Source organism: Oreochromis niloticus, linkage group LG22 (genome assembly GCF_001858045.2).
Source record: "Oreochromis niloticus isolate F11D_XX linkage group LG22, O_niloticus_UMD_NMBU, whole genome shotgun sequence".
In the NCBI taxonomy this organism is placed as follows: Eukaryota; Metazoa; Chordata; class Actinopteri; order Cichliformes; family Cichlidae; genus Oreochromis; species Oreochromis niloticus.
This window is the reverse complement of record NC_031985.2, coordinates 21,101,828-21,113,790: the sequence shown is the minus strand read 5'-3', so window position 1 is coordinate 21,113,790 and position 11,963 is coordinate 21,101,828. Positions and strand designations below refer to the sequence as shown.

The 11,963-nt window shown below is 42.8% G+C and overlaps 1 protein-coding gene across 1 annotated transcript; it reads right to left on the bottom strand.

The window, feature by feature from the left end:
* Window positions 1-4,511: 4,511 nt before the first annotated feature.
* Window positions 4,512-11,757, bottom strand: LOC112843488 (zinc finger protein 184-like; the record flags this gene model as incomplete). Its single annotated transcript, XM_025902227.1, has 2 exons — window positions 11,369-11,757; window positions 4,512-5,879 (listed from the first exon to the last, which is right to left on the bottom strand). A coding segment is annotated over exon 2 (1,242 nt), but the record flags the coding sequence as incomplete, so codon positions are not given.
* Window positions 11,758-11,963: the final 206 nt, after the last annotated feature.

Sequence of the window (11,963 nt, the reverse complement as noted above, 5' to 3'; positions counted from 1 at the left end):
GTGTTTTTAAGTTTAATTCTCTGCATGCATGAATGGTCGCAAAAACAACATTTGTTCTGAGATAGACTAAATTCTTCCTTGGTGACCACTGGCGATTCAAGTACAGGGAAACATTGAAACTAGATGATGCATTAGATACAGATATAATTGACAAAAAGGAGCTCTTTTGCAAACCAGCATTAATATTGCTGAGAGATGGAGACGAATGGGTAGAAATACACATCGTGATAACAACTGATGTGATGTCTAACCTGCATATCTGGCATCAACAAGACATTTTCGCCCCATGAACGGCTGTTTATTGGATATTTTCTCTTTTTCAGGCCATTCTCTGTAACCTTTAGAGAGGACTATCAGGGAAAATCAGCTGATTCTGAAATGCTAAGACCAAGTTTGTCTGGAAATGACAACTATGAGACATTCAAAGTCACTTAAGCCATCATCCTGATGCTAGATATGAACTTCAGAAGGTCATCTTTACAGCTTGACCAGTCCTTAAATGCACTGGGTTGCTGCCATGTGATTGACTGACTATATTTGTATTAGCAAGCAGCTGAACTGGTATAGCTAATAAGTTTAAGTGTACAATGCATTTTCATGAAAAGTCCTGATAAATTCTTTGTAACCCTCAAGAAAAAAATTCTAACTCCAACTGTTTAAGAGTTTTGTGGTGGTGGGGGGGTTTCCTGGTTGATAAATAAATACAGTACTCATACCTGAACAAAGACAGTGAAGAAAATCACAGTAATAATGGCAGTGATGTCTTTGTCTCTCTGGAAAGTGATCAATGCTGACAGCACTAATATATACATATACACATCTCTCCCTCTCTAATATATCTCACCTAATCAGCCGTGGAGCAGATGTGGTGGGCTGGCTCGAGGGGGCAGAAATGAAAATCCATGTGAGAGATTATCTAAAGTTTGTTTGGAATGGGGTGAGGTAAGAGATGGGGGTGGGGTCAGGGATGGGGCTGGTTCTGGCTCTTCTGTCCCCCTCCACACACAGAAGGGGGTCAGGAGGCAGCACAACTGATCAGATGAGAAGTCAGCTCACCTGATCAGCTGTGCTGTCAATGTGGGCTTTGGCTGGGCAGGGTTGGGGGTGGAGGGGCTGGGGTTGGGGGTCTTCACAAACACAGCAGAAGAGTCCACAGCTGATGCAATAGACCCAAATAGTGGGCACTGCTATTTGGGTCTATCCCCCAATAGAATTCCCCCAACAAAAAAGGCATTCCAAACTGAACCCACAAAGCCAAACATCAGGACTCTGCCCAGGTTCTCTATTAAGGGACCGATGGGCAGGAAGTAGCCAGCATCCAAGATGATGGGGGGGGAGCAGGCAGAGGAAGAATAATTTATGGAGGATTTGTGGGACTTCCTGTCCACTGGCCCTAAAGAGTCCCCCGAACATCAAGCCCACCACAATAAAAAGGCACCTATCAGGCACATGGGTAGATAAATGTGGAAGCCGCTGGAACCCTGGATGGAAACAAAAGAAGAGACAATATCATGTAAGGAAACAGCAAACATGAACAAGGGCATGATATGAGTTATGACTATAGGCACAGAGCAGCAGAAGGTTTGTATTTATAGTATAGACCACCTGTGCTCACTGTCAACTAGAAAACAAACGCAGTTCCATGTGTAAAATACAAGCAAATGGATATTAAGCGAATAAAAAGCTTTGTGTTGGTTTATTGGTTAAAGGATGAGTAAAAACAAACAACGAAACAGTTTTTGTGGACACTCCCTAAAATTTACCTTACCGTTTTCTGCCTTACAGAGATTACACTGAAGAAACAAACTCAAACATGTCAACCCCATTGCATGAGAAATCAGCTGTGACATTCAGCACTTTTATTATGTTGTCAACTTCTTATTACAATGTTATCTTTTGTCATATCGCAAGACTAAGGGAGCTCGCATCCCTAAAATTTCTTGGTACTTTCCAGGGCTCTAGACTAACTTTTTGACATGGGCGCACCGGTACGCCTAACTTTAAAAATTTAGGCGCACCGGCACAAAAGTTAGGCGCACTCAAATTTTTCAACCGCATCGCTTAACACCGCAGTTTTACATGTGCACTTTCTTTGGGGGGAAGTCCATACAGACAATATTAATTTCTAAATTATTAACTAACAAACTTGTGCTTAAATTGTCTGCAATATTGACAAAGCAATGTTAAACTTAATCATCATCTTGGCTCCTCTGACGACCTGTTTGCTGCTGCCTGCTGCTGAAAAGCAATGGGGAGAGGGGACACTTGGGCAGTGCATTTATTGCAGCATATAATGTGTTTTCTGGATACACTGTTGTTTTTTTCAGCATTCAAAGACTGATGGCTCCGTGTCAGAGCTGGCTATGAATTTCAGACGGATCAGTCCTTAACTTAACACAAAAGTTATCAATAGTTCTTTTCATCTTTTCTTATTACCCACAGCTACATCCACTTCTGTCGGGCCTAGGCTGCTCACTAGGGCTGGGTATCATCACTGATTTCTATAATCCATTCGATTCCGGTTCTCAAAGTCCTGATTCGATTCAATTTAGCCTCAGACAGTCAGAAATATTATAATTCTGATCATTTATCAGTACTGATACATGTGAGACTTTATCAGAATTGTGAACATCACAGCAGATGCCTTTGTGTGAAAGTAACTGAGAATAAAACACAGAAAAACATGAAGGAGATTTTTCTGGTCTGGCGTTTCATAGCAGATAACCTTAAAAATATTCTGCAATTTTGCATAATTTTAAGAAGTTTAAATTCCTTCAGTATTGAACAGCAGAAATTAGGCTTTCTTGTCCGAGGTCATTTAAGTGAAAACAAAGAAAAAGAAAAGAAAAAGACAGCGGCCGACAGCGCTGTAAACAACGGTAGACTGGTGGGTAATAAGCGAATGAATAATGCAGAAAACAGAGATTTGAGACGGGAAACTGTTCTTGAAGTACAGAGAGAGAGAGAGAGAGAGAGAGGCAGCTGTGCATGAAGTGGGATTTTTATCGTGGTGGAAGCAAAACAGCAAAAGTAAGAGGGAATTCATGACGACATTGATCAAATGTGAAGCGTAGTTTGCTGCTTCTTTTGCTGCTGGCTCGGCGAATTTTGGTTGGAGAGACAAAACCTGCAGCTCAGAATCAGCGCAAAAAAGACGGAAACAGCGCGGACCCAACGCATCAGAATCGCTAAGCTCCGACAGCGTGTCCGTGTTCGGGCCGTGGGGTGAGAAAGCCGAGAAAGACGAAGCTGATTCTGATGCGTCAGGTCCGCTCTGTGTTTATGTCTTTGCGTGGAATCCGTTAATGAATTGATATCGCTTTATTCAAGCTACTCACCTCTCTCTTCCACCTGCACTTTCAACTGGACCACGGCCAATCAGAGAGGTCCCGCCCCTGACTATCTCTGATTGGTTTAGTCCACGATAGGGACATAATGTGTGTCTGTTGTTGACCACACGGAGAGTTGCAGAGATTTTTTTTTTTTTTTTTTTTTTGTTACCCGAAAATATTTTTTTTTAGTCGCGCCCTGTGAGGTCTGGCAACTGTGACCACTCCCACAAAAATAAAAATGAGGCTTTCATTAAAGCTGCTCCACATATTCAAAAAATATTTGGTGGTCATTTCAGATTTGCAGGAAATGTTGGCCTGGATAGGGTCGCATCACAACACAGCATGTGATTAACCTGGAAAGAGAAATGGTAATAATAGAATTTTTTTTTTAGATATATTATATAATAATATTATTATATATAGTAATATAATATACAGAATACAATTAATGTGGGGTTTTTTTTTTCATTTCACATCCAGTTGGCAACATTATAGACCACAATAGTCAGGTAACACACAGCCATGGTATGTTAAAATTAGTACCAGTTTACTTGAGCTGGCAGCAACAGTGACCACTTTAAAAAAACAAAAAACACACAGCTCAGAGGTTCAGTTACATACTAATTTGGAAAAATAAAGATATATTACAATTCCTGTCTGGTAGCGAACTTCTCTAATCTATTCATGCAATGTTTCTGTGTCAAAAAGGGCCAAAAACAACCTACAAATATGCTCAATAAGCAACAGCAACCGGTCAGCATTCTTTCTCCTTTTCAGTACAGTGGTCCCTTGTTAATCGCAGGAGTTGTGTTCTAAAAATAACCCACGATAGGTGAAATCCGCAAACTAGCCAGGTTTATTTATTTTACAATTATTATAAGCTGTAAAAACCCCTTAACAGGAAACTGATTTCTTCATCTAACTACTGAAACAAAGCTAACCATTCAACATGAACATTACAGTAGAACAGTTTAGAAAGCTTAAAATGTAGCCAGAGGCACCTTTTCATTCATAGATGCCTCATCAGATCTTTACAGGAGATTCCACCTGAACTCTGTGGAGCCTGATCTCAAGGGTTTTAAGTCTGACCCTGAAACCAGAAGAGGATCTTTCTGTCTCTTCAGATTCACAGTGATCCAGTGATGGGAGTGATTTCAGCCTTGAGTGATCACGCTGATGTTGGCACAGAGCAGACAATGAAGTGAATGTTTTGGCACATTGGTAACAGTGAAACAGTTTATTAGTAATGTGGGATCGTTTGTGTTCGGAGTATGAACTGAGATTCCTGAAGCTCTTGTCACACTGGCCACAGCTGAAGTTTCCTTTAATGTGTCTACGTTCATGAAGACTACGAGAACTCGTTTGCGAGAAACTTTTTTCACAGTGTCTGCACTTGTATGGTTTCTCTCCTGTGTGGACTCTTTTGTGTCTTTTAAGGTGACTCACAGTGGTGAAGGACGACCCACACTGGTCACAGAGGTGCTTTTTAACCCCACTGTGAATGAGTTCATGTCGTTTTAAGCCATTTGATGTCGTGAAACCTCTCCCACATTCTTGGCAATAGTTCATTTCTTCTCTATTGTGTCTATGTTGATGTTTTTTCAGATTCCATTGATGATTGAAAGTTTTTCCACAAATGTCACAGCTGTATGCTCTGATTCCAGAGTGGGTAACTAGATGACTCTGTAAGCCACTACGCTGAGTAAAAGCTTTGCCACACTGATCACAGGTGTATGCCTTAATTCCAGAGTGGGTAACTAGATGACTCTGTAAGCCACTACGCTGAGTAAAAGCTTTGCCACACTGATCACAGGTGTATGCCTTAATTCCAGAGTGGGTAACTAGATGACTCTGTAAGCCACTACGCTGAGTAAAAGCTTTGCCACACTGATCACAGGTGTACGCTTTAACTCCACTGTGGATGACCTGGTGTCTTTTTGAGCTTGAAGCTGAGGGAAAACATTTTCCACAGAATTTACAACTGAATGGTCTCTGTCCAGTGTGGATGGTTTGGTGTTTTACTAGGCTTGCAGACTGGGTAAAAGACCTGCCGCACTCGTCACAGCTGAACGGTCTCTCTCCAGTGTGGATGATTTGGTGTTTTTTTAAGTTTGACATCTGCGTAAAAGACTTTCCACAGTCTTCACAGCTGAACGGTCTCTCTCCAGTGTGGATGAGTTGGTGCTTTTTTAAGTTTGCAGACTGCGTAAAAGACTTTCCACAGTCTTCACAGCTGAACGGTGTCTCTCCAGTGTGGATGAGTTGGTGTCTTTTCAAGTCTCTAGACTTGATAAAAGACTTTCCACAGTCTTCACAGCTGAACGGTGTCTCTCCAGTGTGGATGAGTTGGTGTCTTTTCAAGTCTCTAGACTTGATAAAAGACTTTCCACAGTCTTCACAGCTGAACGGTCTCTCTCCCATGTGGATGGCCTGATGCTTTTTTAGTGAAGCTTTGAGGAAAATCCTTCCCACACTCGTCACTCGTCTCTTTCTTCTGTGAGGTTTGTCGGCCTCCTGAGAGCGCTGACTTCTCTGTCTACGTTGGTCCTGCAGTGACAGAGATACAAACAGAGGCAGTGAGTGAAATGCAGTCATGGAACAAACTGAACCTTCAAACTCCCTCCATTAACACTAGTTTTAAACTTGAGGCTGGTAGTGATGGGTCATGCTGAGGAAGCTGAGACAAAAGAGCTTAACCTTTGAAAACAGCTGGAGCTTTGGTGTTGCTAAACATCCTTAAAGTCTATTACCACCACCTACTGGTGGTAGTAGAACATTACAAATCCAACCAGGTGTGCTTAAAACAACAAAGAAAACGTAATAACATTTCAAATATTGTAAAGCCATGCCCATTTCTGGAGCTTATAAGCAAATACTTGTTGTATTATGTTAAGACACTAAGAATATTTAACAGGTCTATGCTTTCTCGTGTTTTTTTAAATTAATATTATTCAATGATAATAAATCTAATGCAGTACGTTTCAGTATGTTAGGTTTAAAATGTTTTGATTTCTCCTACTAAAATAAGCCTTTATAATAATTTTCATATACACACTGCAATTGTGCTCATGAGTTGGCACTCAGTTTTTGAAGGTCAAAAGCTTCATTCGGGGGTGACTGTCCGGACTGATATATTGTAGGAATGACGTAGAGTGCAGAGGGTTGTTTTGCAACACGCTTACACTAGAAGATATTAAACCCGATTCTTTGATCCCCATGATAGAACAGAGAAAACCCGACTCAGGAGTGGTCAAACATTTATAATTCTTTATTCAATCATCTTCTGGAAGAGAGAGCCCTGCACAGCCCAAAGCGAGTTGCAGAATCTCTAACATTAAAAGCTAAAAATGTGTCTCATATAGGTGTTATTTAGGTACTTTACACGTCACACATAGTTTCGATATAAACAACTCCTTATATGTTACTAGTTCCCCTTTTTCTGTCTGGTTTCCCGTATGTATAAATATGCTTGTACAGCTCTACACTAACTTCCTGTTTTTCAGTCTGGCTGAGCACTTAGTTTGTGAGTCAAAACTGGCTTTGCTTTACAAGCCTTTATTACTAAAATACATAAAACAATATAATCAGAAAATAAGCACTAATAATATATCTTTATCTTGTAACAAAGACTAGAGGATATATTAGTTATATTAATAGAAACAAAAACTCACTCCCTACATGCGTTCCCCCCCCCCCCCCCCCCCTTTCTGTTTTGCTTCTTTTTCTTTTTTTCCCCTTCTTTCTGTCTCTGCAGATTCACAGTGATCCAGTGATGGGAGTGATTTCTGCCCTGAGTGATCACGCTGACGTTTGCACAGAGCAGACAATGAAGTGAATGTTTTGGCACACTGGTAACAGTAAAACAGTTTATTAGTAATGTGGGATCGTTTGTGTTCGGAGTATGAACTGAGATTCCTGAAGCTCTTGTCACACTGGCCACAGCTGAAGTTTCCTTTAATGTGTGTACGTTCATGAAGACTACGAGAACTTGTTCGTGAGAAACTTTTGTCACAGTGTCTGCACTTGTATGGTTTCTCTCCTGTGTGGACTCTTTTGTGTCTTTTAAGCTGACTTGCAATGGTGAAGGACGACCCACACTGATCACAGAGGTGCTTTTTAACCCCACTGTGAATTAGTTCATGTCGTTTTAAGTCATTTGATGTGGTGAAACCTCTCCCACATTCTTGGCAGTACATCATTTCGTTTCTAGTGTGTATATGTTGATGTTTTTTCAGATACATTTCCTTCCTTTTGTATGGTGTGGGAATAAGAGAAAATACATCATTATTAACATGGCTTTTATTAAAACGTTTATTAAATATGTAGTTGTAGTTATTTTTCATACTCTGCTTGCCATATGGGTGGCCATCAGGCCTCCGCTGGAGGCACGGGCGACCGCCAGGGTGGACACTTCCCTGTCGCTGGGCCGGGGCATGGGGCGCCGATGGTCCGGGCCGATTCCCTCGCCTGCTTGCGGGGGTGGGGTGAAGTGGGCGATGGGGGTATGTGGCAGGGTGTGTTCTGCGATGCCGCTGCAGGTTTGGTGGTGGTGATGTGTACGGCTGCAGCGGGAGAGCTGCAGCCATTGAATGTACTGTTACAGCAACCGTGTGATTATTGTAAGAATAAATGATGCGGCGAAGCATGAAAATGCCATCGGGTCTGCCGTGGTGGCGATCTTTTTTTTTTTTCTTCTTTTTTTTAAAATCTTAAGTGCATGCAAACCAGTAAACAAATTAAAACAAATAGTGTTGATAAACTATAATACGAAAATTACAATTAAAATTCTCAACAATAAAAACAATTGGTAAAAATATAATTAATATGTAAACAACTTAATAACCCCCAAAGTGTCTAAGTCACGTGACGTGTCAGCGCAACACCGAAACATAAGGGGCGGGGGGAGCAAAGTGTGCCTGCTCTCCGCTGACACAGGAGCGGCTAGTCCCGCGACCTGGCTGTTTCGTTTTTGCCGAAAGCACAGCATAGCAAACAAGCAGAACTCAAAGTAAAGAATCGATCTAACCAGGCTAGTATCGATCCAATACCGATCCCGACTTGGGATCGATACTATCGATATTTGGATCGATCCGCCCACCACTAATGGATAGTAACATTAGATTATCCAGGCTGAGCAAAGAGGTCTTTCCTTTGTGTGTCTCTTACAGGAAATAAGAAAAAGATGGCGCCGCGCACAGACGCAGCGGCTCACTGCTCCTCACGTTCGGTGTTTTGTTTTTTACTTTTTCTACGTGTATCTGTGTGGATGAGTGTGTTTTTTATTATTATACATCGAGTAGAGTCCACCTACAGTCGTCAGGACCTTCTGATCTTGGGATTACGCTGTGCAAGTAGCATTACGTCGGACTACCACAACTTTCACAGCATTCTGGAGGACATAATGAGAGTTCCAGGGTCTACAAACTACAAAACAACTACAAACTACAACTACAAACCTTGCAATACTACGTTGACTGAGGGTAACGCGTCGCTTGCAGAGGAGCTGAACCACTTCTTTGCACGCTTTGAGGTGAAGGGACCAGAGGCAGCAGCAGCAAAAACATCGGACAGCAGCAGCACCAGCAGCCCAAGCCTCATGGTGCAGGAATATGAGGTGAGGCGCACACTGAGGGCAGTGAACCCCAGGAAGGCCGCCGGACCAGATGGGGTAACCGCAAGGGTCCTTAAAGAGTGTGCAGACCAGCTGGCTGGGGAATTTACTAAGATCTTCAACACTTCACTGTCGCAGTCCTGCATCCCACCGTGCCTAAAGTCAGCCACAATTGTCCCACTGCCAAAGCGTACTAACATTAGCAGCCTCAACGACTACCGACCAGTTGCTCTAACACCTGTTATAATGAAGTGCTTCGAGAAACTGGTCCAACGTCACATCATGTCCTGCTTGCCACCCACACTCGACCCGCTCCAGTTCGCATACAGAGCTAACAGATCAACTGAAGATGCCATTGCTACAACGCTCCACACCACCATCTCTCACCTGGAAGTGCAGGGCCGTTACGCCAGGCTGCTCTTTGTTGACTTTAGCTCTGCTTTCAATACGATACTCCCGGACAGACTAATAGTTAAACTGCTGGAAATTGGACTTCCTTCTACCACCTGCCGCTGGATCAGAGACTTCCTCTCAGACCGTGTACAGAGAGTTAGAGTGGGGCCTCATCTTTCCTCAGCCCTCAGCCTTAACACCGGCTCTCCACAAGGCTGTGTACTGAGTCCCCTACTGTACACTCTGTACACACATGACTGTGTTAGTACCCACCCAGACAATGCAGTCATCAAGTTTGCAGATGATACCACCGTGGTGGGGCTCATCTCTGGGAGAGATGAGACGGCGTACAGAGCTGAAGTTCAGAGGCTGTCAGATTGGTGTGTAGATAACAACCTGGACCTCAATACCAACAAGACAAAAGAACTGGTAGTTGATTTCAGAAGGAGGAAGTCTGAGCTGCGGCCTGTCAGCATCAACGGGGAGTGTGTGGAAAGGGTCTCCAGTTTCAAGTTTCTGGGTGTGCACATAGACACAGACCTCCAATGGAGCTCTAACACCTCTGCGGTTTTAAAGAAGGCCCAAAAGCGTCTCCACTTTCTGATAATCCTCAGAAAAATGGACCTGAAGAAGGAGCTGCTGACCGTCTTCTACCGCTGCCTCATTGAAAGTGTGCTGACATATTGCATCGGTGTGTGGTTCTCCAGCTGCACCACAGCACAGAGAAAGGCACTCCAGAGGGTCATCAATATGGCCCAAAAAATCATTGGACATCCTCTTCCCTCCCTGAAGGACCTGTACAGCACTCGCTGTCTCAAGAGGGCACGCAGCATCCTACGGGACGGTACACACCCAGGACACGGGGTGTTTAAGCTGCTGCCGTCTGCCAGGAGGTTCAGGCTGCTGAGGTCCCGAACAAATAGACTCAAGGACAGCTTTTACAACAGGGCAATAGCCCTGATCAATGCAAATAGCTGACCTGACTGGCTACCTACCTGGACTTACCGTTAACAACGGTAAAAACAGTAATAATAATAATGATAATATTTATATTTATAACAAGGTGCAATAATAATTAATGTGCAATAATAACAGTGTGCAATACAAATACACTTATTCTTCTTTTTTATTACTAAGTTATTATACTGTGTTGTGTTGTTTGTGTTGCGTTGTGATGTGTCGTATCGTGTCGTGTTGTGTTACATGTAGTGCCGACGTAGGACAGTTTTCCAATTTCATTGTACTATTGTACTATGTATGACTGTGCAATGACAATAAAGAGTTATCTTATCTTACAGAGGAGCGAGCAGATACCAGACGAGGTCACGGAGGTACGAGGATGATTCGCAGCAGACAGCAAGAGTGCCACGTTTTTTGCCGGAGGAAGATGTTTTTGTCTCACTATATAATGTTGTACAGCCCACTTGAGGGTTATCCTTTTTGTCAAGCATGCTGCTAGTTCACACTGCTTTCCACAGTGCTGTGTAAGCTTTAATTTCAACTGCCCAAACAAATTAAATGTGCTTGGTTGTTACTTCCCCATCCCACACTTTCAACACCTTCATCTCTGTTTCATTAGTTTTTGTTAACATATTCCTGTACATCACTTTACAGCAGCCAGACTCATTAAAATGAGACTTTGTAGGAGTTCACTTCCTCTCATGCGTTCATCCACAGCAGCTGGCCAATAAAGTTTATTGTGACCCTGATACTGCAGCAGATCGCTCTCATCCATTTCCTGTTATCACTTCAAATAATAATGAGGCTGTAGAGGTTTGGTGCATGCAGAAAAACAGCTGCAGGGACAATGAAAAGACCTTTCTGCTCCAACTTTCTGCCAGCAAACGCTCAACTTCTCCCAGCATGCTGAGCTAATGATTAGTTGGTGTTTTTCTCCAAACACTCTCTCACTCTTCTCTCAACGTGTTCACAATAAACTGTGAACAGACACCGAGGAGAGCAGGAGAAGACCTCATTCAGGAGCTAAACTTAACATGAACTGAACTCACAGTAAAGTTAGCTCGGTGCTTACCTTTAGATGAGCCCACAAACCGAGAGAAACTCCGTGATGAAGCTGGAACTCTTTCCAAACACAGGAAACAGATCGGAGCAGAGACCCACGTGGTTAACGCTGATCTCAGCTACGATCCAGGAGACAAGGGTGGGCAGATCGATACAGATATCGATCCAGACGTCGGTAATGGTATATGATCGATAGTGATGTGACCTGTGTGTCGAAGCTTCGATATCTGTGTCGGGTAATCTCGGGGGAGTTTTTGTGAAGCGCGTCTCGAGGCTTGCTTTGATTACGTATGCAGTGACGTTCGAGGCCTCGCGGGCAGCCCGTACCACGTGACTGATTCAGGAACTGGCTCGCCGGTTCGCGCCAGATTCGAAATAAAATGGGCAGCAAAACACAGCTGATTTGTGGAGTTGGGTTACGTACGTGCTACATAGTTACTTGAGCATTTCTTCTTAGATGGAACCAGGAAGGAAGAGATTTTTTTTTAAACTCATCTCTTCTAATAAAGTATGCACACAGTAATAAATATCACAAAGGATAAGTAACATAATATAAATAAACAACACTACAGATCTTATAATGTGATTTCTGTCTTTTAGTTAAT